A 27,566-nucleotide genomic window follows, 5' to 3' on the forward strand; every position below is an offset into this window, starting at 1 on the left:
TATACCAACGTGCTGAGCGGTGGTTCAGCAAAAGTCTGGATTTCCTTTTCGCTGGAATGATTGAGTCAAGAGCTCTCCCCAGCTCTACCGTAAAGGTCGATAAAGCTTTAGAGACCTCTCTTTCCTCTACTATAGGAAGTACTGAGAAAACTTCCTTAAAAGCCTGGGGAGTTAACTTATTCCATGGTCGCTGGATCCGTTGACCTCTGCTAAGAGGCTGTCCCGTAGATGTCAGCAAACAGGTATGACTCGTAAATTTAATCATAGAGTGGTCAGACCACGTAAGTGGCCAAGGGGCCTCATACACCAGTGAGGCAATGTTCGTGAATAATAGATCAAGCGTGTGCCCCCCTTTATGGGTGGGACCTTGAATTTTTTGAGACAGCCCCAGATGCTCCATGTCTGTGAAGAGTTTATTCACATCAGGGGACGAGTGTAGCTCGCCATGAAAATTAAAATTGCCCAATAGTAAAAATTTACTGGAGGCCAGGGCGTAAGTGGCTATCAAATCCACCAGTCTGTCTGTGAAATCCAGTTTAGGGCCTAGAGGCCGATAGACTAAGGCACCTGTCCAACTTTCCGATGGTGAAAAAATAATTTTAAAAAGTCCCAACTCCAGATTTTTATCAGAAAATGTTTCTAACCCATGTGACTTTGAGATGTTTTTTGAAAACTATGGCAATGCCCCCCCCCCCCGATTTTCCCCACCCTGTCCAGCTGAATAAAACCGTAGTTGTCAGGGATAGCCACGTTTACCATTGGCAAATTGGCAGGATTCAGCCAAGTTTCCGCCAGGAAACATATCTCTGGGGCATGCGAGTGTATCAGATCCCAGATTTCCAAAGGGTGTCTGGCTAAAGAACGGACATTGCAGAGAATGTAGGATAAACCATCCGGTGGCGGGATCCTGAAGGAACGAGTTAGAGGGACGTGACAGAGGAATTGGTTACCTTGGAAAGCGCAGTTCCTACAGGTTACCGGACCTTCCATGGAAAAGGGAAATTTGTGAGGACAGACTAGCATGTCCACCTGTTGCAAGGAGGCTACCCTCAATATATTTCAAAGCTCCATAGGAGAGTAGGCAATTTTAATCTGGGACTGCACCTCAGAATCTGACTGCAAAAGCGCAGGGATCATGGCCTCTGGACTCGTCGGGGCTCGGATGGGCGCAGACGGGCTTACCTTTGGCGCACCTTCGGAGCACAAAAGGGGCACCCGCTGTCCGCGTCCGCTGCGCGGAGTCATAGCCGTCTTCCTTTGTACTAACGCTAAGCGCGTAACAAGGCTAGGCCGCCGCCCCCACCGTCCCGTCTGCAAGGTGGGCGAGGGGTGACTGGCAGGCTCAGTCACAAACAGATGGCGACTCCGCACCTAATCGGCGGAGCGAGGGACAAAGAAACCTCTAGTCAGGTAGGTGCAAGTTTAAAACATGAGAACTGAACTCGGTGTCACAATTTACAAATTACAAAAGCAATCGCTCGTGCAAGTTTCTAAACTCCCGGCTTTCCGCCTCAGGAGTGTTCTAAGTGGGGCGCCTGCGCACCAGAAGCTCCCTTTGTACTAACGCTAAGCGCGTCACAAGGCTAGGCCGCCGCCCCCACTGTCCCGTCAGCAAGGTGGGCGTGGGGTGACCGGCAGGCTCACAAACACATGGCGACTCCGCACCTAATCGGTGGAGCGAGGGACAAAGAAACCTCTATTTATTTATTTATTTATTTGAAAGTTTTATATAGCGCGAACAAGATCTTTGCAGATATCAGAGCGCTTTACAGAGGAGGGGAGCATATATACACAGATACATCATAGTGTTAAAAGTACAGTGAAGTGATATCATAAACAATCAAGTAAGTCAATTTCAAAGTCAAACAAAAATGCAAAGGGTTCGAACAAGTAGTACAGATCAGTATCGAGTCTTTGAAGTTGATCCCCAGTAGTGGTTCAAGTGTATTTAGCCATGAGGATCGCTTTTACTTCTTTCTTGAAAAGTATGGTAGAGGGGATGAGCCTGGTTTCAGGGGGGAGTGAGTTCCAAATCCTGGGAGCCATTCCTGAGAAAGAGCGTTTATACGTTTTTTCCTTGCGGAATCTTTTAGGCTTTAGCAAAAGATTGTTTGTGCCTCTAGTGTTTCTGGAGCCTCCAGACATCGTCAGCTTCTGAGCGAGGTATCTAGGTGAACTCAGGTGGACAGCCTTGTGCATCAAACAAGCGATTTTCAGGTGTATTCTGGCTTCAAAAGGCAGCCAGTTCAGGGATTTGAAGTCAGGGGAAATGTGTGAGTGTTTTTTTGATCCAGTGATAAGTCTCGCTGCGGCGTTTAAAGAGGCTCTTATGGGTGCCGTAGTAGCTAGGGGGAGACCGCAGAGGGCGGTGCTGCCGTATTCTATTCGAGGTATGACTAGTGATTGTACCGCAGTTTGGAAGTCTTTGGCTGGAAGGAAGGGTTTAAGTTTCCTAAGGGTGTTGATTTGGTAGTTCGCTCCCTTAGTTGCTTTGTTGATGTGTTCCTGCATGCTGAGATTGGTGTCAAGTGTTATGCCCAAAGATTTTGCTGAGTCCACGATGGTGGGTTGAACATTGAGGGCCGTTAGGTGTTTAAGCCACATTTGTGCGGTAGTGATTTTCGCGGGATGTGAGATCAGAAGGAACTCTGTTTTAAGGGCATTGAGTTTGAGATGATTAGCGGCCAGCCAGGATTGGGTGCTTCTGATCGTTGAGTTCAAGAGCGTGATGTCTTTGGGTGATTGTAGTTTGAGATAAAGTTGGGTGTCATCAGCATACATGTGGAAGTGTACATTGGATTCTTGTAGTAAGGTGGTGAGAGGTTCCATAACTAGGTTGAACAAAGTTGGGGATAGGGAGGATCCTTGTGGTACGCCTAGCGATACAGGTCTTGGCGCGGACATCACGTTGTTGCTCTTGAATTTCTGCGACCTGTTATGCAGAAAGGACGTGAACCATTTGAGCACAGTTCCAGATAGGCCCATTCTTGTGTTTAATAGTTCAAGTAAATTCTCATGTTTGACGGTGTCAAATGCGGAGGAGAGATCAAGGAGGATGAGGAGGCAGGTATCGTTATGATCTAGGATTTGAAGGGCGTCGTCAATTATGTGAGTCATAGCAGTTTCAGTACTGTGATTTGCTCGGAAGCCTGATTGATGAGAGTTGAGGAGATCAAACTGAGTAATGTGTTTAGTCAATTGTATTTGTGCGCATTTTTCCAGCAGTTTGGCAAGAGTCGGAATGTTGGTAATGGGACGGTAGTTGTTTAGGTCAGAGGGGTCGGCTGTAGGTTTCTTTAGCAAAGGTGTGACTTGTCCAACTTTGAGGGAGTCGGGAATGGTCCCTTGTTGAAGTGAGCTGTTAATGATTTTAGTCCAGAGTGGAAGGAGCGACGGGGTAAGGACTTTGACAGCGTTAGCAGGAAGGGGGTCCGTGAGGTGATTGGATGGTTTCAGAGTGCTGAGCAGTCTGCGTATTTCTTCTTCCGTGTAGGTGTCAAAGGTTGACCAAGTGGCATTGTTTTTTGGTTTAGTGGGTGCTATGCAGTGGGGTTTGGGATAGAGGCTTGCGTCCATGAGGAGATCATTCTTTATGTTGTCAGTTTTTTGGTTAAAGAAAGAGGCGAAGTCTTCGCAGGAGGGAGCTTCGCACATAGTGTTGAGAGGTTGGGGTTGTTCTTTGGATTGTGTTCGGAGAAGCTCAAACAGCTTTCTCGGACGATTTTTGGCTTGGTCAAGCTGACGGCTGAAGAAGTCTGATTTTGAGCGTTTTATTTTCCTGAAGTAGGCATTTCTCTAGTCAGGTAAGTGCAAGTTTAATTTTCCTGAAGTAGGCATTTCTCTAGTCAGGTAAGTGCAAGTTTAAAACATGAGAACTGAACTCGGTGTTACAGTTTACAAATTAAAAAAGCAATCGCTCGTGCAAGTTTCTAACTCCCGGCTTTCCGCCTCAGGAGTATTCTAACATATGTTGAGGATAAGACAATTGAAAGAATGGAAGATCAAGTGGCTAAATACATAGTTTACACATGTCTGTACTGGGTGATCATAATCTGGTTGCCGTGTTGGAGGTATTTGGAGGACACAGGAGATAGAAGGCTCATTCGGGGTGGTACTTTCCAAGTGCTTGCAGCAGCATACATTGAAGTTGCAACATGGCTGTTATACCCTAGAAGGGTTGTTTTTATAAATAGTTTTAAAATAAGTTAGAAGTGGCTCTCCAGTGAGAAAAAATGTAGGTCAGATAGATTGTCATAGGACCATGTTTATAGTCCAGAGATGTGGAAAAATACAGGTTAAGTGGGCTTTTTTGTTAATATTCATGTGGCTGTGTGCGGTTTTATGGGAAAAGGTGTGTGCACTATTAGATCTGTCTCCTTCTTCACATGTGAAATCCACCAGCACTAGAATACAACTGGGCATTTCAACCTTTATGCATTATCATGTTTGCAGTGTCACATGGAGTGATCCCACATCATCATGTCAGGCACAAGTTACAGTGACTACCATGTGTTGGACAACTTGTAAACCATATCATCAACTGTAGCTGATTACGATGTTATTCTTTATTTTTCATTATTTATTATAACTATGCAGCCTTGAAAAAACCCCAGGCATGCACGCCATAAGAGGGTAAACAAGTGTGGCTGTATTGCGCACACCATTTCCATTGAAACAAGAAAATAAAGACAATAAAATAACACGCATTTACAATGCAATATGTCTCGCGTTTATGCGAGTTAGAGCTATTGGTGTTGTAAATAACAATGTCTTTAACATATGTGTTTTGGTTTGGAGTGTAATAGATGTATGTGGTGTGGAGTGGAATTATGTGGGTTGTATTTGAATTGTTAGATGTAGAATGTGTGGGGTGGAATTGTGTGGTGTATTTGCGTAGTGGAATTATGTGGTATGGTGAATAGATAGAAGTGGGAGCTGCACAGAATAGATAGAATGAAAGATAGAGAAGGATAGGTAGTTTGTAAAGGAAGTGGTGAATGAACGAGACAGAAGAGCAGAAAGTGTTTGAGAAAGAACATCCGGAAGTCCTGTCTGTCTCTGAATGAGGCGGTTGCACCTTCAGTTTGGCAACAAGAGTACTATTATTATTATTATTATTATTATTGGGACATTTATTGAGCGCTGCGCTTACGCACACCGGCGTGTCCACGCGCTGAGAGTGGGAGTAGACAGATGACAGGGAGCAAAGACATCACGGGCCCTTATTTGCTATAAAGATAGGTTTTTAATTTTGCCCGGAATCTGGCCTCATCTAGTTCCAGACGCAGGTCCGTTGGCAGTTTGTTCCAGTAAGTTGCCGCCAAATATCTGAAAGACCTGCCTCCCATGCGGGCCTTCTTGATTCTTGGGGTCCTCAGTAAGCCACCCCCTGTTGATCTAAGTGCCCGTGTTGGTATGTAGGCTTCGATCAAATTCGTCAGGGGGACGGGTGCCCTGCCATTCAAAATACGGTGACAGGTACATAGGGCTTTATACTCCACTCTTCTCCTTACAGGGAGCCAGTGTAGCTGCTGGAGGGCCGCCTTAGAGTGCGCCCTTTTTGGCAGTCTGAGTATCAGCCGTGCAGCCGCATTCTGCAGCACTTGCAGCCGGGCCATGCTTTTTTCTGGCGCTCCCAGGTACAGCAGGTTCCCATAGTCCGCCCGAGCTGTTACCAGGGCATGAACCAGGGTTTGACGTGCTTCCAGCGGGAGTAAGTCCAGGACCTTTCTCAGCTTCTTCAGAATCCCGAAGCAGACTCCCACCACCCGATTAATCTGGGGGCCAAAGGTGAGCCCTACGTCAAACCATACCCCCAAATTGCGCGCCTCTAGGCACGGGGTAGGGGTGGGGCCAAGGCAGGAGGGCCACCATGCCGGCGACCAGGCAGACTGGGCTCTCCCTACCACCAGCACCTCTGTCTTGCTGCCGTTCAGCTTCAAGCAATTGTTGGCCATCCATTCGGCAAGATCTTTCATACACGAACGGAAGCCATCGGCAGCAAGACAGGGCGCCTGCGACAGGGAGATTACCAGCTGCGTGTCGTCGGCATAAGAGACTAGTTGGAGGCCATGACTCTCCACGATCGATGCAACAGGCGCGACGTACAAATTAAAAAGGGTAGGGCTCAAGGACGAGCCCTGCGGCACGCCTTGGCCCAAAGGCACCCCCCTAGAATAGCAGTCTCCCTGCCTGACTTGAAAACTTCTCTCATTGAGGAAGTCTTGGATCCATCTCAGCGCGGTGCCAGAGATGCCACCTCTGTTCAGACACTGTAGCAAGATGTTGTGTGCTACAGTGTCGAACGCCGCGCTGAGGTCCAACAAGATCAGAGCCATAGTTTGGCCTGCATCCACGCCCTCTCTCAGATGTTCCATTGCCATGAGGAGGGCGGACTCAGTGGAATGACGTGGCCTGAAACCAAACTGCGTCGCATGGAGCAGTCCCCTTTCCTCTACGTGCTTCATAATTTGGATATTAACCACCTTTTCCGCCACTTTTGACAGAAAAGGCAGGAGGGAGATGGGCCTCAGATTTTCTAATACCTCGAAGCCTAAATGTGGTTTCTTCCTGAGCGGGAGCACCACCGCCTGTTTCCATCCGACCGGCAGCTTCCCTGACCCGAAAGATACACCGAGGATATGCCTTATATAAGGCTCCAGGACTACCAGACTGTCTGCCAAGCGTTTAGGCGACACCGGGTCCCACGGGGAACCTGTTTTTACAGAGCGGCACACCACTAATAATTCCTCAGGAGGAGGGGTGCAAAAGCGTGTAATATGCCCTGCCGTCTCTGTGTGCCCTATTGCTTCCTCTAGGTCCAGCCCTATAGGCCGAATAGGGAAAGTTGAATAAATCTTCTCTACTTTAGCGGAGAAGTAGTTTGCAATTCGGTCACAAGACTCCGTAGAGCAGCTCTCCGGCTCTGTAGATGCCTGCACCGACGTCAAGGATTTATAGATGCCAAAAAGTTCCTTGGCAGAGTTTTCCGCCCCCTGAATTTGTTCCGCAAAATAGGCTGCCTTAGACTTTTTTATCAGCCTGTGGTGAATGCGCCTTTTTTCCAGAAATAGATCCCTGGCCTGGTTGTCATAAGACACCCTCCAGACTTTTTCTGCCCGCCTACAGTCTGCCTTTGTCAGTCTCAACTCAGCACTGAACCAAGGAGCTGAGCGATCTTTCCGGGCGCCTGTAGTAGTAGGGCGGCAGAGTGGGGCTGTCTGGTCAAGCGCTGCCGTAATGCGCTGATTCAGATTGAGGACAGCTGTTTCTATGTCCTCACCCCCTGGCAAACCGTCCCTAGTTAGGGCTTGGTTAAAAGCTGCCACCGAGAATTTGGCCCACTTCCTCCTAAGATAGTTAGCGGGTACCTGGCTGGTTTTGTTGGAGTTTCTACTCTGTATGGAGAATGCCACCAGGAAGTGGTCGGTCCAGGGAAAGGGTTCAACACCTGACACTTCCACACCTTCCCAATAAGCATAGACCGGGTCCAGGAGGTGTCCCAGTCGATGCGTAGGCGACTTAAGTTTCAGGTCCAGTTGCAGGGCAAGCATGTCCCGACCAAAATCCTCAACCCCGATAGCCTCAGGGCAGTTGAGGTGCAGGTTGAGATCTCCTAAAAGGAGAAATTTATCCCTGCGCAGGGTCGCCTCCATGAGGCTTTCTAACAGGCTCTCCCTAAACTTAGTGCAGGCCCCTGGGGGCCGATATACCAGACATCCATTAAGCGTCATGGCCCCATTAATTTTAATCGAGAAGAGACCCGCCTCACTCTCCATGATCGGCGTGCGTTCTAAGCAGCAACCCAAAGTGTCCTTAAAGATAATCGCAATCCCCCCTCCCACCCCCTCAGGCCTATCTTGCCTGACCCAGGAGTAATTCTCCGGTGTAGCTTCAATAATGTCAGAGTCGGAAAACTGATCTAACCACGTTTCAGTTAGAAACAGTAAATCAAGTTTTTTTTCCGTAATCAGCTCGAACACATCGAGCCTGTGTTTACGTAACGACCTGACATTCAGGAGGCCGCAGGACAGTGCCTGCTCCGTAGTGTCCCGCGGCATAGTAGTCATGCAAAAGCTGCAATGAGGGCATACCCTGTCGCTGCTCATCATCCCGTGCATACAGGAGGAGGCAGTGTGGGGGCGGAAACCAAGTAGTTGTTCCCTAGTCCAGTAGATCTTTCGACCAGGGGTAGTAGCCCTAGGCCGCAGTCGGCCGCGGACGGGCGCAGACGGGCTTAACTCTGGCGCGACTCCGGCGCGCCACCGACGCGCCCGCTGCGCTCGTCCGCTGCGCTGACGCATGGGGAGATGTTTAAATAGGCTGATGACCAGGGTGGGCGGAGTCAGCAGGGCAGGTTGGGAGGGGTTTTTAAAAAGAGAGTAGCGTCCAGCGCTCGTAATCAGCAGGACGGCGAGGCTGGGCTGGGCTGCTTGTAGTCAGCGATGGAAAGACAAAGGTATTTTTAAAATCAAAAGTCAAATGCCACCCGCGAGCAAGTCCTCTGCCACAGGACTGCTCGAGTACAGTGGCGAAAAAGGGGCGGAGCCTAAATAGGCTGATGACCAGGGTGGGCGGAGTCAGCAGGGCAGGTTGGGAGGGTTTTTTAAAAAGAGAGTAGCGTCCAGCGCTCGTAATCAGCAGGACGGCGAGGCTGGGCTGGGCTGCTTGTAGTCAGCGATGGAAAGACAAAGGTATTTTTAAAATCAAAAGTCAAATGCCACCCGCGAGCAAGTCCTCTGCCACAGGACTGCTCGAGTACAGTGGCGAAAAAGGGGCGGAGCCTAAATAGGCTGATGACCAGGGTGGGCGGAGTCAGCAGGGCAGGTTGGGAGGGGTTTTTAAAAAGAGAGTAGCGTCCAGCGCTCGTAATCAGCAGGACGGCGAGGCTGGGCTGGGCTGCTTGTAGTCAGCGATGGAAAGACAAAGGTATTTTTAAAATCAAAAGTCAAATGCCACCCGCGAGCAAGTCCTCTGCCACAGGACTGCTCGAGTACAGTGGCGAAAAAGGGGCGGAGCCTAAATAGGCTGATGACCAGGGTGGGCGGAGTCAGCAGGGCAGGTTGGGAGGGGTTTTTAAAAAGAGAGTAGCGTCCAGCGCTCGTAATCAGCAGGACAGCGAGGCTGGGCTGGGCTGCTTGTAGTCAGCGATGGAAAGACAAAGGTATTTTTAAAATCAAAAGTCAAATGCCACCCGCGAGCAAGTCCTCTGCCACAGGACTGCTCGAGTACAGTGGCGAAAAAGGGGCGGAGCCTAAATAGGCTGATGACCAGGGTGGGCGGAGTCAGCAGGGCAGGTTGGGAGGGGTTTTTAAAAAGAGAGTAGCGTCCAGCGCTCGTAATCAGCAGGACGGCGAGGCTGGGCTGGGCTGCTTGTAGTCAGCGATGGAAAGACAAAGGTATTTTTAAAATCAAAAGTCAAATGCCACCCGCGAGCAAGTCCTCTGCCACAGGACTGCTCGAGTACAGTGGCGAAAAAGGGGCGGAGCCTAAATAGGCTGATGACCAGGGTGGGCGGAGTCAGCAGGGCAGGTTGGGAGGGGTTTTTAAAAAGAGAGTAGCGTCCAGCGCTCGTAATCAGCAGGACGGCGAGGCTGGGCTGGGCTGCTTGTAGTCAGCGATGGAAAGACAAAGGTATTTTTAAAATCAAAAGTCAAATGCCACCCGCGAGCAAGTCCTCTGCCACAGGACTCCATCCCCTTTGCGAGAGAATACCCTTTCCACCAAACTGCAAATTGGCCCCTATGTTTGTTAACTTGTGCTGCAAGTGCAAAGGAATGATACCATTTAAGCGATGCACAATATACTTCTTAAAAATTACATGAACTCAGAAACAGATTGTGTGCCCGGCGTTGTACACAGAGACAGCCTTCTCACCCTCAAGGCTTTTAACAAAAATTATATGCACCTCATTTATAGCCAGTCAGATCTACTCACTGACCTCCCAAACTGTTGTTCTAGAGCTTGTTTAGCCCAAAGAACAAACACTGGCTGATCTATGACTGAGAACATACCGTCCGGTTGACTCAACTTTTCTGCAGCTTCAAGTATTTACCGAGGCCGCTTGAAAAGAGCTGCTTGAGGGTGAAGGAGACCCTGCTATGAAGGGTGGAGGCACCCAGGACATTGCACACTATTAGGTGGACACTAATGGAAATTGGAAGAGTGCGTCATAGAAGGCACTACCAGCCATGAAACTAGGCACATAAAATGCTGCTTTTTAAGATGCATGTTACACGTTCTTTGCAGTAGGCACATTAACCCTCTGTGCCTCATTAGTTAAATCAAAGCTGCCACTGAACAAAGCTCTCCTCATGCTCCAGCAGGTACATTAATCACTGGCATTCTCTTGACACTTTTATTGTTGCTGGAAAGCTGCTAATTATACAAGAAATGTTTCTGTGCTTTTAAAACTGCTGCCTACAGACCCTCTGGGAATGTGTCACCGCGGACCACAGTTTGGGAAACACTGGTGTAAAGGATTGTGATGGCTGCGGTAGGAATGGAAAAGACAACGGTCTTCCAGGGCCCTGTATATTTCAGGAGTTTCCATTCCTTTTTTAGGTCTCGCGCCTGCGATGCATATGGCGAAGCCATATGCATCGCGCCAGGCGCGATACTATAGTTTCCGAGTCTGCTTCCCAGGAGACAGGAGACTGGCGCGCGCACGCTCAGGAAAGCGATCGGAGCCGGCCACGCGCGCGCGTTCCCAATCTCCTGTCTCTCTGGGAAGCACACAAGCAAGCCCCGCCAAGGCACCACGAGCACGTCCCACGTGGGCGTCTACCACGAGGACAACGGCAGCAGGGTAATGCTTGTTTTAAATGTATTTATGCGTTTTTATATAGCGCGGCCTTTACCCGAAGAGAGCTTAACTTTGTAATTGGATCCCTAACTGCCCTGTTTTAAGCTGGAAGATGAGGGCCCCTGTGAGGTGCTGGCATGGGGTCAACCTCGTGAAACAGCAGAGCTGGCATTAAAGACGGCTGACGTAGACAGGGGGAGACCCCTGTTAAATACAGGTTTTGCAGACTTTGATCTGGGCCACAGCTTGGGTGAATGGAAGGCGAAAGGTGTTATTTAATTAAAAAAATATATCTTTTTGTGTTTTTATTTCAGAACCTTTCAACGTGCTTTTCACAATGCGGACAGCTGTTGGAACAAGCATTTGCAATGCAATAGGTCTCGCATTTACGCGAGTCTGAGCTAATGACATTGCAAATGACAATGGCTTTTTTTTGTTTTTAAAACATAAATAAAAGGCATTGTCATTTGCAATGTCAATAGCTCAAACTCGCGTTAATGCGAGACCTATTGCATTGCAAATGCTTGTGTTACCCTAGTCCTAGTAGCAAATTATGGGGCTGATGGTAGGACACTCTCTGTACCTTGTGATTTCATCAGATGTCAAATAATGTGTTATTTCACTGCTGAATTGAAGTTTATGCTTTACATTCGCAATTCGTAATGCCCAACTTAGTAGTCGTTCATCGGTTGCCTAGGGCTTATTATTTCCTTGCAACGCATTCCATGCAGTTTTCTATAATCATCGACTTCAGTTATTGTTTCTTAACAGATATGGTATGACAACCTTAAAAACTATATAAATGCTGACATAACTGTTGTATTCTTCTTTGCAGCTTAATGTCTGGGTTGGCTGCTCTGGATGCCAAGACTTCCAGCCGCCTTGGCATATTCACCATAGCCTACTACCTGTGGACCACCTTTGTGGCGGTGATAGTGGGCATTGTGATGGTCTCCATCATTCATCCTGGAGGCGCCGCCCAGAAGGAGAACACCGACCAGAGTGGAAAGCCCATCATGAGCTCAGCCGATGCCTTGTTAGACCTCATTCGGTAAGTGCACTTCTTCCTGCTTTACAAAAGTACACACAAACGTCGCAGAGGCTGTTGAGGATATAGCTCATTTATTCTATAGACCAATTATATTGAGGCATTCTTTCCAAGATTAATGTTTAAATGAAGACACAAAAGACCAGGACCTCTTCAATGAGGGAATACTTTCCCAATTGCTCCCCTCCTTTACTGAGTCCAGAACCAGATGCTATATGAATGCACATTTGCTTCTGAGGATCTGTCTGGTGCAACTGGACGTTCGAAGGTTCAAATGTGCACTGGATAGAATGTCTTCATTTATCAGACTGCACATTCAGTAGAGGAAATTCACATTTGTTTAAACTCGATCTTATGTGTTTCAGATAGTTAATGAAGTGACCTTCATATGAGCTCTATTGTGTAATGACTATTTCAGTCTAGATAGCCATTCCCCAAACATGCAGAACTTTAATTGGGAATAGCTTCAATGCATACTGCACACGCCATGTTTTCGGATACTCTCTGAAAATGACTGTAAACACCTAATGTACAAATAAGCCTTGAAGGTGGTCAAATCATTTTTTCTCATGCGACTGTGGCATTTATCGACTTTTTTTTTGTTAAATGTATCACGGATTTGGCTGCTTGTTACCTAGAAGAAATTTCAAGGCCCAGACAGTGGGCAAAGCGGAATACCATGAGGTTATACCGGTGAGAAAGACCATGTGAATCCTCATTCTCTGATCATTAACTCTGAATTGCTCTAAGAAACACACATAGGGAATTACCAGTACGTTTATGTGCTCAATATCATCTACCCCTTCAGAATGAAGGGCTCTGCCTTTGCATTTGATGTCGTTTAAAAAATGTGTAAGTGTGTATTGAAAGCAGCACTGCATAATTTCATTGTATATTGCAGTACACTGTCCCAATTTAAAGACTTCTCATTGGTTGCCATGATGAGGGCGTAGTTCATCTTCATATGCTCGCTGAATCCTCTGCTGTCTGTGCGAAGTGGAGCAGCATCTTTAAAAAGAATTCAAACATTCTAAAGAATAATGCCTTGAAGACAAATAGGGATATTATTCTTGAGATTTCTTTATTCAATATTAAAAATAATCTTGGGTCATACCTAGGCCGCATCTCAGTTACATCTGGAATTCATTACTCTAGTTATTAATACAGCAAACAACTGGAAGAAAATGTATCCTATATCGCAGCATTCATCGAATTGTTTTAGGGGACTGGCCAACATTTTAAAGAGTCTGTGACCTTAAGTCAACTTATTGAGGTGAGCTTGCTCTTTAGATAAAAATATCTTGATTCGTAGTGATTTAATGACGTATTTATCTGTCTCTTGGGTACATCCTCATTTATCTTTTCTCTTAGCAATTGTTTGATTTCGATATAATGGTGCAATTGTCCATTTATCTCCATGCTAATATATACTCTTGAAATGAATGGGTACTGAGACACATAAACATATATCCAGCTTAAGTTCTTCCTCTACCAGCTGCTTCCGCAGTTTCCAGTTCATTAAGCAGTTCTCTTTTTCCAGCCTCTTAATTTTAGCATACATCTTTCAAAGACTGATCCATACCACTAGCAGCCAAATTTGAAAAGTGGTGGGTATAAGCTACATTGTATGAGCAAGTTCATTTCCCCTTCTCCCTAAAGGTAGTTTGCGGTTATAGAGATATCCTACCTTTATTTATTTCAACAGTTCAAAATGGTGAGTCTTTCAGCAGAATTTCCCTACAAAGTGTCTGAAAAAGCCATGTTTTGATAGATATTTTGAAGGGACACTTATGTTTTGAAGAAATCCTGGCAAGCCAAGTGATCTGGACCATTCCCAGAGGCATCAGGTGGCAGAGTTTGCAGCATTAACCAACCTTCAGCCACAGTGTGGAGATGAAGGAAAATGCCCAAATAGGGTCACCCGAGTCACTCACGACCACCTTCCATACCAAATGAAGAGTCGGTCAAACAATAGAGAATACAAACCAATACTTGTTTATTCAAATACACTCAGAGTGGAGCCCGGTCGGCCCAGTCACCTAGGAGTGCTGCAGAGGGACTTACATCAGCAAGCATAACGATACATTATATACACTACGAAACCAATAAAAGCACACCCACCACGGAATTTTCTAAGCAGATGCAGCTGGACAGTAAATTACAAAGGAGTAAGTTTCGATTCTAGGCCGGGCACGCATTTCAAGGTCATTCTGCCTGTACCCACCGCTAGACAAGTGGGAGAAGGTCTACATCTAACAACAAAGGTTTGCGCTAACGAGAACAGTGTATTCATTGGTGTAGCAGAACCCAGCTCTGAAGAAACAACCTAGAGAAGGCCATTTCTCGAAAACAGCCAAGGATTTGTTTTGGTTACAATTTAAAATGGCGACCATACATAAAATGGTGCAGCGAATGCTAACTTTACGTTAACAATGCTAAAACATAGTTTCTATTCTAACAGAGACATAAAGAAAGAGACCTAGAACTGTCTCTGACTAGCAGTCAAAAAATAGCTATGTATGTAGGACTAAAATGTCAGTTTTCTAAGAGCCAACCCTCATTTATAAACAAACAAGGAAGAAGGAGTAACATAGTTTGTCAAAAATGGTTAATAAGAAGCTGACAATTTAGTCCTATTAAAAGAAGGACTAAAAGGTTAGCTCCTCTAGCAGTCAACATCAAGCCACAGACACTGAATGCTCAGAAAAACAATGGTCTTGGTTTGCTACGATTTTTTCATGAGGAATTGTGACTTATTCTTGTTGTAGTCCTTGCTTACGCTTGAATTGTAGGAGAACTATAGGTGTAATACAACAGTAAATCACAACAAAATCATTGTCTCCAGTGCAGGCTATTTTCCAGTAGTAGACTGCCTAACTCAATGGGCTTGAATGGTGCACAGATTGCGGCAGACACACATAGAGGGAGCTGTCATAACAGAGTCTAGAAACTTGTGTGCTTGCACAAACATTTCACAAAAGGAAGCAGGAAAAGGTGGGAAAAACTCATAGGACCTTTATTAATAAAAAAAAGTAAGTGACTGCAACATTGGACATATGTTCTTTAAAAGATAAAAGTGAAAAGTAATTCCCAGATTGTGAACACGAATGAAAGTGGTAGATCAAGCTCACTACGTCATCAGTCTGCTCCTCAGGACAAGAGATTTCCTGAAATTCAACCTCTAATTCTTGGAAGCGTTAAGGTGCAGTGACTTACTGTTAATCCTGTTTTTAATGGCTCACAAACAGTTTCTAAAATGTGTTTGAAAACTATAGCTATCATCAAAAGGTCAACATTAATATCGTGTCATTGGCATAGGCAAAACACAGTGGGCTAAAGTAGCTTTTCAATGATGCCAGAGGACCAACCAAGAGCGTGAAAAGGGAGGAGCTGAGTTTGTAGCCCACAGACATCCCACAAGTAATGGATCTGAAATTGGACCAGTAAGCAAATGGTATGACATCTTGAGATTTGTTTTTAACAACACGGGGCTTTGTGATCCATAGCAGCAGACTATTTCCACTAAGTTAGCAGGATGCATTCAGGTTGTGGGAAAAGCAAAAAGTGACCTTAAGGATGATTTCAGGAGGAGCCACGCTGCCCCATTTGGTACTTTGGAAGCTCTTCCGGGATTCCAGTGATAATTAGTTATACATTTGCCCGAGCTTCTCCATTTCTTGCCTCTCCCATCCTGATAAGGCCCGAATGAATGGGCCAAAACACGTCAACCCTACAACACGGAGGAGTCCATCAGATCTTGATTAATGTTTTAAAAACTTGTGTACACTTTCCTTAAAGCTGGTGGAGGATTGATGTATCCCCTAGAATGTGTATGTGACTACCTCTTTTTGTAAGGGATTGCTTTTTTGAATTATGTTGCTGTTGCATCCATATGTAAATATAACAGGCAGGAAAGATTGATTATAGAGATATATATATATATATATGTTTTTTTTTTTAAACTCCACTGCCAGCCGGCTCTTGCATACAAACAAAGTAGGAGCACAGAACATAGAATCTCCTTTACTTGGGTTGAAATCCGTCGGCTATTACGTGTTTTAGCACCAAAGTGCCTTCATCACATGATACATATATATATATATATATATATAATCACTGAAAAAACCATAGGTTTTACACGCGTTATAGTTAGGAAGTAGCATTTAAAAAACCTATGAAATTCACTGAAAAAACCATAGGTTTTACACCAGTTATAGTTAGCTGAAAGTTTTACTCACATAAAACCATTGAAATTCCCACGTTATAGTTAGTTGGACTCACTATAACTTGCGCGTGCAATGCACTGCTGATGATGTCACATATTACATCACTCATGACATGGTCAGTGACATCACTCATGACATCACTGATGACACCATCCAGTGAATGTGTGTCTTTTTGATAAATAAATATTAGTGAGTAATGTTTAAATATTTAAATATATGTATTAGTGTTTCACTTTGAGTATAAGTGGCTGCATGGGTTGGTTGAGTAGCTACATGTGTATGTATATGGGTTATTAGATGTTTTTTTAGTATCAGTATGAGTGTCTGTATGGTTTGGTGGGGGTATTACTTAACACATAAATGCATGAATGACTAACTCTCTCTTTGTATCTGTTTTGAAGACAGCATATGTGCAGGACTGTATGGGTGGATGAGTGTGTATATGTGGGTGTAAGTGAGTGAATGACTGTCTCACTAGTGTCTTTGTCAATAACTACATATGTTTTAATTTAATTTAATCTAGTATATGTGAATATTGATGTATATAAGTGAGTATATGTGAGAGTGAGGGATTGTAAGAGTTCCTGTTTAAGTTAGTATGTGTTTCTATAAGTTATTATTTAAGAGAGTAAGTATGTGTAAGTTTCCTCAGAAGAAAAGTGGTAGTATGTGTATAGCTGTATATGCAAATAAATGGATGTTCAATAGTTTATTTGCATGTGTGAGTATGTGTGTCTATAACTTTTGAATGACTGTCGGTGTGTAACAGGATGTATAGATATATCACTACATATGATGAGTAAGTATATGTATGAGTGACTGTATAGAACTGTTGGTGAATGAGTGGATGTGTATATTGATGGTGGTATTACTGAATTAACTTCTATTTTTTAATATGTGTTTCAAGGGTTACATTACAGTGAAAGGAGGTCTCTCCCTCTGTCACAATGATGATGTCATCAGTGATGTCATGAGTGATGTCACTGACCATGTCATGAGTGATGTAATATGTGACGTCATCAGCAGTGCATTGCACGCGCAAGTTATAGTGAGTCCAACTAACTATAACGCGGGAATTTCAATGGTTTTATGTGAGTAAAACTTTCAGCTAACTATAACTGGTGTAAAACCTATGGTTTTTTCAGTGAATTTCATAGGTTTTTTAAATGCTACTTCCTAACTATAACGTGTGTAAAACCTATGGTTTTTTCAGTGAATTTCATAGGTTTTTTAAATGCTAATTCCTAACTATAACGGGTGTAAAACCTATGTTTTTTTCAGTGAATTTCATAGGTTTTGTAAAGGCTACTTCTTAACTATAAGCTGTTTATAAATTATATTATTTCATTATATTACTTAGGTTATAATATTTTGGGAAATATAAAATATTTTTTAATATATTCTAGATTTATATTTTAGATTATCAAAAAATAGTTTCATAGCATTATAAACTTTTCTTCACTGTCAGAATTGCTTCAGAACTCCATGCAAGTCTCAAAATCTTTACAAAGTCTTCACCTTAACTTTATTTTACCGTTTTCAGATTTGTCACATGTAGTAAAACGTACCAGGGTGCGCGACAGCGTGCGCGCACTCTTGAAACAAAAAAAAAAGGTTTGAAATTTTATCGGCATTGTTCTAGTGTCCCCATATGAAGGTATTTAATATTTGACAATATATATCTTTCCTCATTTTCACATTTTAAAACTTTATTAAATTTGACTGATACTTCTAAGTCACGTACGTGTCCGGATTCCGTCACCGGGTACACATTCTAATACGCGCATGTCAAATCATGTGACTTGAGAAGAACACTTCCTATTGGTTCATAGTAGTTTCTATTCCGCAATTTTTGCAGAAACCACCAACTTCCCTCACTATCTATTTGGCGCTGAAGCGAAAACAACTTTTTTCATCTTTCCGGACACTATCCAGAAATGGCGACTGCACGTAATTCTTCTTCGGAGTCCGAAGAAAATCTTTATCCTCCTTTAAGAAAAAAAAAGGAATCTTTTATTTGGCAATTTTTTACCTTTCCACAAGGTCAAAAAAAAGTAAATGCTCCGAAAGTAACGTGCACAATTTCTGGCTCAGTACTTTCCAGAGGAAATCCATCCAAAAAATATTCTTTTTCAATTCATACGATGAAGAGACATATGTTACGTTATGTTATGTTATGTTATGTTATACTGGGGTTTTATATAGCGCACGGCTACTCAAAGAGTGTCCCGGCGCTTTGTTTTGCACACCGATCTCACAACATAACAAGAGGAAAACAGATAAAAAACAGAAAGAAAACCAACGGAGCCCAGAAAAAACTAAGAAGTAAAAAGCCAGGTTTTGAGCCCCTTCCTAAAAGCCAACAAGTTTGAAATGCTGTGCAGGGCCACTGGCAGCTTATTCCACAACTGGGACGCCAGTAGTCTAAAAGAGCGGCCTCCAATGCGTGCCCTCTTCACACGAGGCACTGCAGCAAGGAACAAGGATTCTGACCTCAGCGACCTGGCTGGGTGGTAGAAGGTCAGTCTTTTTTGGAGGTATTTCGCACCGGAGGCGTGCAGAGCTTTGTGCGCCAGAGTCAGGGTCTTAAAAATTATCCGCTTCCGGACAGGAAGCCAGTGCAGTGCCTCCAGGAGACCCGAGGCTCTAGCACGGCGAGATAGTCCAAAGATGGCCCGAGCTGCTGAATTCTGGACCACCTGTAACCGTTGAAGCAGATATTCTGGCAGGCCGAGATAGAGAGCGTTAGAATAGTCAATTCTCGAGCCAATTATCGCCTGCACTGTGATCTTCCTGTGTTCCTCCGATAACAAAGGGAGAAACTTACGCAACATCCGGAGCAAGCCAAAACAGGTGCCCGTGAGGCCAATTATCTGTGAGCGCAGTGTGAGGCCGTTGTCAATCTTAATCCCAAGGTTTTTTGCCACCTGGGACGAACTTGCTGGTGGAAACATGTTCTCAGGCCACCACACTTTCCAGTCCGGATCCGAACTGCACCCGAAAAAGAGGACCTCGGATTTATCCGAGTTGCACTTGAGGCTGTTATGTTGGAACCACTGAAATACAGCCTCAAGGCAACCCTGGATCCTACCTCCATCGAAATCCGCACCCCTCTCACAGGTGAAGAGGAGCTGGGTATAACATAACATAGGGCATATTATGAAACCCATTATCGCCGCTTTATCGCCAATTTCCTGTCGATGAAAATGCATTCACTGTCCATTGTAATATGCCCCTATGTTTTTCAAAATTCAAATTGAAACGTATGTTATATGCGTTTATATCTAACATTACGAGAAAGTCATAACACCGCCTGCGATAAAACCACTTTACATGTGTTGCGCACAGACAGTTAATGACATGCATAGTAGACGTATGTTAAACTACTTGCAAATCCTGTTAAAAGGCAAAAATACTATCTCGTACACGGCTCCTGTTACAAAAACAGTTTAAATAAACGTATTTATCGTACGAGTGCCACGGGCAACATTGATGAAGCATTTGGCAGTCTTAACGTGGAGGTGTGAAAATGAAACGAAATCAACCCCCTCTCATATTTACATAGCACACATTAGTGCATATAAAAAGAACACTTGTTTTCATGCGGTAATGTTAACTGTCACAGGGATAGTATTACATATTTATTCAAATTATGTTCAGACTGCCTCTTTTGTAATTCTCTGCTAACATGCACTCTCATCATTAGAAGTGAAAGCATAATGCTCCTTCTATTTTCATTTAATGTCCCATTTTTTCCTTTAGAAATCTACTTACCGTATACTACTAACAAAAATTATCACTATCTTAGCTTACTTCCAATAATTATTTGTAGACCAGCAGCGACTTTTAACGCTTAGGAGTGATACAATTATCAAAGTTTAATTCTAAAACTAATGATTCCCAAACTGTACACCGCGGCTCCCTACTCCGCGTAATAAGGTGCCAAGGGCACGGCGCACTCAAGGTTGCCTAACCGTCTGTAAATTCCACAGACGTCACTACCCTTTTATGTGTAACTATATCCATCTCAGAGAGCTGCGCGCTCCTCCCCTATGATAACGCTGACAGTCCATGCTAAAATGGCCTTGAATTTTACTGCAGCAGGAGCACCCCTCCCACGCATTGGAATCCTAAAAAAAGCTTCCTACCTCAATGAACAGAAGACATTGTTTTGGGAAACATCCTAAACAACGAAGTCTAAATCACGACTTACCTGAACAACGAAGTAAGAACAACGAGGAATTCCGAACAACGAATTCCAGAACCACGACGTTCTTAAACACGACTCGGACTCTCACTGCTCAGAAGGGGCGGAGGCAGCAGAGATCGAAGCACAGAATAGGTAAACAGCCTGTGCTGCGTGAGATCTCTCTCACTGCTCAGCTCGAGTTTGAGACTATAGGCAAGCTGAGACACAGCTCACCGGTAGGGGCATAGGCAGCAGAGATTCTTGTGAAAGTAGAGCTGAATATTGAATCAAGAAAAGCTAATGAAATCGGGCGAGGTAAAGAATAGACACAAATAAATATCTTTGAATGAAAATATTGACTCAGTTCCTTGACACAGATGTAAATTCAATTACAGTAGTCTGTACTTTTATGAGATGAACTCATATTTCTGCATAATTTCATAAAGTAAATCCAAACGTCTGGCATGGTAAAAAAAACATAGTGCCTTGACTCTTCTCCTTCGGGTCATCCCTTGATTACTGCCCGATTGAATCAGGATGCTAGAGAGCTGCCATTGAACAAGAAGTTATCCCTTCAGTAAACACCTCTGGTTAGTCCCAGAATGAATATGTGACGAGTATGATCAGTAATAAAAACAAATACATCACAAAAATACGGACAGAAGATTTCATCTCAAGCTAAGGTACTTTCCCAGTGGTATTGCCAAAACGTATTTCATGGAAGTATTATTATTACAATAGTGCCATCTATAGGCAAGTAACAAGGTGTTTTTTTTTCGTGGTTTAGGAAGTCGTCGTAAAAGTAGTAGTGGTTTAGCATTGCTCGTTGTTAAGCTTTCGTGGTTCAGGAAGTCGTGGTTAAGGGAGTAGATGTTTAGTCATACATCCATTGTTTTAGATAAAAAAAGTAAAAACACCATCAAGGCTTATTATGAAACAGTTTCTGTTAAAAAGTCTATGAATGAAAATTATTAAATCAGATTAACGTTCTTTCATTGTCTCATAAATTTTACACAGCAATATTTTAATTAACATATTCAACAATTCCATGGTTACTGCTTTCCAACTTAAAGGTACTAGCACCTATTCTGAAAGGCAATAGTCTTTGCTTCTTCTTTGTATGAAAGTATTTGTTAAACTACATATCTACATGCAATAAGACATACAACATACCTCCAGTCGTGCACCACACTATACTACACGCATATTTCTAGTTTAGGTGCTTTCATCTGCATACAGAACAACATCCAACACCTTCTTTAAAAAAACTCCTTACTTTTAAAAAACAGTGCTGAAAGTCAAGGGCGGATTACCAAAGTGGGCATGCGGACATGGGCCGAAAGGCCAGTGCCTCGTGACCCTCTGTAGGCCGTTTTATTGTCCCCTTCCCCAGTCCACTTAGAGTACACTTGAAAAGGGGAGAAAATAAAAAGCCGACCCACAGAGTACACAGAGACAGACTGCGAAAATGAAACCAGCCTCCCTGTGCGACCGAACACCCCTGCCCTACCAAACAATGAAGCTGATGCTGGGCTGGGGAGAGCTCATTGTTACCAAGAATCGACCTCCCTGGGGGGCAGTTGTTTCTGAGACCTTTCAGACATTTTCACCTCGGCCCTCCTGGGGCTCAAGCGGCCCATGCAGCAAGTTTCTAAAACAAACAAAAATGAGAGGTTGCATACACTGTGATGCCAACAAAAAGTGAAGTGTACTAGTAACAAAAGAGTACTATCCACAAGTACATAGATAATACTACATTAAATTGTAAACACTCAATCTGCCACAACACACTGGGAAGGCACTTCCCATGCACCAGCTACACCTCAACTTTCCCCTGCCTACCTGACTATGTTTTGTGCTCCCCTGCCAGGATATTTTGCCGAGCCCTGGAGGCCTAATTAATTAACTAATTGCAGGAGCCTTACCTCTCTTCAAGTACTTCTAAGCTGAAGGCCTGGGAAGGAGTAAGGGGCATATTATCAAGGGGGTTTATCTCCGCTTTTTTGGCTTTAAAAGCCAAGAAAGCGGGGATAAAATTATCTCCCTATTACCTAGCTGTCGCTAACACCAGTTAGCGACAGCTAGTAGGAGATAGCGACCATCTTGGGCCCCACTTTGCATGTCAGTGATATTTATCACTAATGACATGCAAAGTGGGCGTGCCAAGATGTTAGCGACTGGAAACAGTTGCTAACATCGCTATCTCCTATTACCAACTTTTGGAGATATTCGCGCTAAGCGCGAATATCTCCAAAAGCTAACACCTGCCCTGAGCAGTTCTTAGCCATGTTATCCAATGGGAGGTGGATAACATGGCTAAGAGCATTAGCTCGGTAATGCATGAATATCGCTGACTTTTCAGCGATATTCATGCATTGCGGTAGTTTTTTATCGCATTTGCGATAAACCTTGGTAATACCAAGGTTTATCTGCGATAAAAATCGCCGCAGCTCAGCGGTAAATCTTTGTCTCTAACCAAGCAATAGCGATAATTATCGCTATTGCTTGGTAATATGCCCCTATGTCGGTTAGTAATAGCGCCGGCTTCTTTGCTTTTCAAATGCTTCTGTGTTAAAGGGCTGAAATAATTTTGTGACAGTAAAGGGCCTTGCTATTTGTTTTAGTTGCTCACCATGTTACCATTGTCACCTTGGTCTTGTGTCCTATGGAACAACAGTTTCCTCCCACTTTCATGCCTTGTATATGCAAATGGTGTTTCATAAAAGGGCACGCCCCTTGAATGTGGACCACACCCATTAAATATGGACCACGTCTCATGAATTTAGCCCACTTTTTTCGTCACTGCCCGGGAAGATATGAAATCCCAATCCGACCCTACGTAAAGCCATGAAAACAACAACACTTACATTCACATTTTGCAATGTTATCTTTATATGTCAATTATATTAAATTTCACAGACAAACAAAGCAAATCCCAATATAGTTATTATCTATAATTAATTGTCACTAACTGGTGTTAGCATCAGCTACATACTACTGAGACAATTTTATTTGCACTATCTTGCCTTTTAAAATTAAAAATGCAGAATAAAACTCCCTTGATAATTTCCTGAAAAGTTCTGTAATACATTACATTTACCAGCAATTTTTTTACACATCAACATTAGTAAACTGAGTGACTGAAATGTTGCTCATTTCTTACAGTAATTTGCTTAGACACTCCTTGTAACTGTGCAGCTGCTCCTCCATGGAAATGCTTACATAAAACACAACACTAGTATGACCAGGATACTCAAAGAAATAACACAGGGTTTAAAAATAATTTTTATTATTTATACTTACCTAAGAAATAGTAATAAATGAAAACTTTTAAATATTTGAAAAACATGGTATCTGTGAAAGAAAAGTAAAAATATGGTTAAAGTGTTATTTCATTAAACAAAGCTAAGTAGAATTGATTTAACCAAAAAGTGAAAAAACAAAAAACAGAAGGACAGAAAGAGACCGAGACAGAATATTTTGAAAGAAATAAAAGCACTCAAAGAATCACAGTCTGAAGCAAAGTAAACTGATAGCCAAACTGAGAGTATGATTATTGACAATACACAAACCAAACAATCTCTGAAATAAACAGAGTAAGAGTACCTAAATATCTTAAAGAGAAAGATAAAATAAAGAATCAACACTAAGAGAAAAAGAGTCAAAAGGTAGAGTAACAGAAGATGAATAAAATACAAACAAACATGTAGTATAACAGAGACATATAAACCAAAATAAAGTAGGGTGAGAAAACTAAACTATAGATTTTAGATTGGAAATTATTCATAAATAAAGATAGCAGAGTAAGGGAAAAAATTGTAAGATATAGTAAGAGAAAGAAATTAAGATTCAGGAAAGAAAGCCAATAAAAGATCAATGAAGGTGACTCTCTGTAAAGCAACGTAAGTTAGAAACTGAAGACATAGAAAGACTGAATAGAATGCTAACAAAAAAGATGTAAAAGTAAAAGCATGAGTTAAAGAAAATAACCATATCTAAACACCATTATCAAAGGAAGAGGATGAAGAAAATTAGAGTAAGAGATAGATACCCAAAACTTTCAGATATGATTAGTTGTGCTTACCTTAAAAATGTAATTTCTGTGGAAGACAATAAAGAAATCTGTTATAATACATACTTCTAAATCAAATGTAACAAAATATCTTAAATAACATATTTACTGGTTTATTTTTGCTGTCTTCAGATAAATTGATTCACTATAAACAGTGATTTCAATAGTAATCATCATGTAACTGCGGGGAAAAAAAACACAATCAAAATGATTGTATTTAAAAAACCCATAAAAGATCTCTATACATACTATAAATACCTAGAAAAAAACATGTCTTAAATGTTTTTCTCTAATTCGCAATTTCTTGAGTAAGTACACCACATATTTCACAATTATAAACTAACTAAAGTATAGCAGTTACTTTAAAATACCACTCCACAAATAACCGTGCATCTATGTTCTTAAAACATTTATCTGAAGTCAACATTTTGATTACTCATGTCCAAATACTATCAGATAAGTCCTTTTTTGAGTACCTGTCAACAAACTCGCGACTAAGTATGTTCTAGAAACATTTATCTGTATTCCACATTAATATATCTCATACATTTCCGCAAGGCCAAATGGTATGAGTTAAATCGTTTTTTTTGAGTACATCTCCACAAACTTCCAAGTAAGTATACTCTAAAAACATTTATCTTAAGCCAACATTTCCATATCTCATTGTTTTCCGTATTGCAAAATAGTATAAGTTAATTCCAACGTCTCGTCTTCCAGAAACATTAATGAAACCTTACCTGATGCTATCACTTTGTCACATAATAGTTTCATTTCCATATTTGAACACCCTTAATCACATCATATTTCTAAAGGACACATTTTCATATCTTTACAGTATTACTCTGAGTCGTCCAACTAATTTCACTGAAATTTTGGTTGCAAAAATATCAGATAAGAATTTCTTAACTCAGAAGGCAAACGTTTCTTAAAACTTAATTGACTATCATTGCACAGCGTCCAACCAGTTGCACTCTTCAAATAAGCTATGTAATGTCCTGATGATATAGATGCCCCTTCATGAAAAATAATTGCTACAGTTACAAATGTTCTTCTAGAAATAGATATTTGAGAAGCCACAAAATTTTGAATTAAAGTTGACAATTTAGTTCCGTCAGCTCTGCATCGTTGAAGCATTAAAATAAGATATTGTCCATATCTATGAATAAATAACGTAGATAACATTTCTGAATTACATTGAGAACAGACCATGTTCTGATATGCATCTTTAACTAGTTTATTAAAGGACACTGTTTTACAATCTGGTATTGTTAAATATATAAATCTTTCTGTGTGTATGTCAGTACTACTTGTAAATGAGCAATTATCACAAATATGTTCCCATTTATAAGAAAGGCCAAATAGACTATCAATACCTACACCTTCTTCTTCCAAAACTGTAAGCATATACATAATGAATTCCTGACAATCTTGCTGAATATTCTGAGAAAATTGATTTAGTTCTGCACATATGTCTAAAACATTCCTTACTTCTGAAACACTTGCTACTTCACTATTACCACTAGTACATTTTTCAAGCACAGAATTTAAAGAACAACAAAATGTCTGCTCCTGATTTTCTCTAATCTGTTCCTGTAACCTTTTTAGAAAAAAAAACACATTAACCACTACATTTGCATAGCAGTTGACACCAGACCTATTTTCAAATTTAAATCCAACAATCTCTGTAGAACTTATGTTTTTCTTACTCTTATCAATGGCAGTCTCATCTTTTTTTCTTCTTTTCTCTAAAACTTCACTACATTGTTTCTCATTTCTCCTTTTCTGACCAACTATACGCTTTTTAATTAAAGGATATTGAGGTAAATGTGGAGCATATTCTCTTCTTAGCCTATTATACTCCTGTACACATTTTAAATCTGCACTGATCTTTGTCTCATCAAAATCAATTAGATAAAGCCCAGATAAAGTTCTAACTCGTGATAAAGCAACATATCCCATACCCTCTTTGAATACACTATTTCCAATATTTACCAAAGCACAATCTACACTTAAACCTTGCGATTTGTGAATAGTCACTGCATGTGCCAAACAAACTGGAAATTGTTTCCGACGGACATACAAGTCTTTTACAAGTAAAAAACTACTTGAGCAGCGACTGATTAGTTGAACTTCCTCAATTTCATCAAATTTTATTCGTAAAAATTCAATCTCATCTCTATTTGGGTAATTTACAAAACTAACAACATTACCCATTGCTCCATTCACCAGACCTCTTTCTACAAGTAAATTTCTCCGTAAAATAATCCAACAATTTAAACATACATACAGATTCTTCTCTAAACCAGCAGTTTTAGATATAGATGTCTGTAGACTATCCAATTTTAACTTTAAATTATCAGACAAAACAATAGTACTTCCTTCATACTCTATTTTATCTTTTGCTTCCAGTTTCTTAATTTCTTGATTTTCCAACTTCAACATTTTCTCATTGAAAACTGAGGATTCTTTTAGAGTTGGCATCAAGCATATAACTGACTTATCTTTTACCTCTTTACTATATATTTTTTCTGGTACATTTTCTTCATTGGGAAACAACTTACATATTAATCGAGTTTGTAGAGTTTCTTTTGCATCTTCAGTTAGTCTTCCAATCCTTATATCTTGAAGAATATCTCCATATTTAGTATCCTTTGCTTGTCGCATATTTTGAATCAGTTCAGTATATTTGAAATGTGACCATATATTTACATTTCCAATACTGCCAAGGCACTTTCTGGTGTCTTCATGTTTCACAGTTTCAATTACAGATTGTCCTTTTACAGGAGTTAGTTGCAGTAGGTCTCCAAAAACTATGACATGTTTCCCTCCAAATAATACATCATAGTCAGTTTTAAGTATCTGCTGCATTCTTAAATGTACAAAAGCAAGCATTAAATTAGATACCATGCTTACCTCATCAATAATAAGAAGTTTTATTTCTTTAAGAACTCTTGAAACTTCATAACAATCATCTCCAGATAGCTTGTGATATTGTAATTTGTTTTCATGTTCAACTGGCAGCATCAATAAACGATGTAAAGTAATACCTTTAATATTATGTGCTGCTAATCCTGTTGGAGCTGTCACCACACAAGATAATGATGACTGAGTTTTTTGCTGTAGATATGCAGTAATTCCTTTTATAAGAAAACTTTTCCCTGTACCAGCTTCTCCACTTACATATAGTCGAATAGGTTGAAATTACATACATGAGCATTCTTTTTTCT

At 42.0% G+C, this 27,566-nt stretch overlaps 1 protein-coding gene across 1 annotated transcript in view; it reads left to right on the forward strand.

Annotated features, from left to right (window-relative positions):
- Window positions 1–27,566, forward strand: part of SLC1A7 (solute carrier family 1 member 7) — a 720,509-nt gene that overhangs the window by 347,192 nt on the left and 345,751 nt on the right. Inside the window, exon 3 of the mRNA XM_078673458.1 lies at window positions 11,640–11,855. Coding sequence (XP_078529584.1) covers window positions 11,640–11,855 — 216 coding nt within the window. The remainder of the gene's footprint in view (window positions 1–11,639; window positions 11,856–27,566) is intronic.

The sequence above is a fragment of the Lissotriton helveticus genome, chromosome 1_2 (genome assembly GCF_964261635.1).
Source record: "Lissotriton helveticus chromosome 1_2, aLisHel1.1, whole genome shotgun sequence".
NCBI lineage: Eukaryota > Metazoa > Chordata > Amphibia > Caudata > Salamandridae > Lissotriton > Lissotriton helveticus.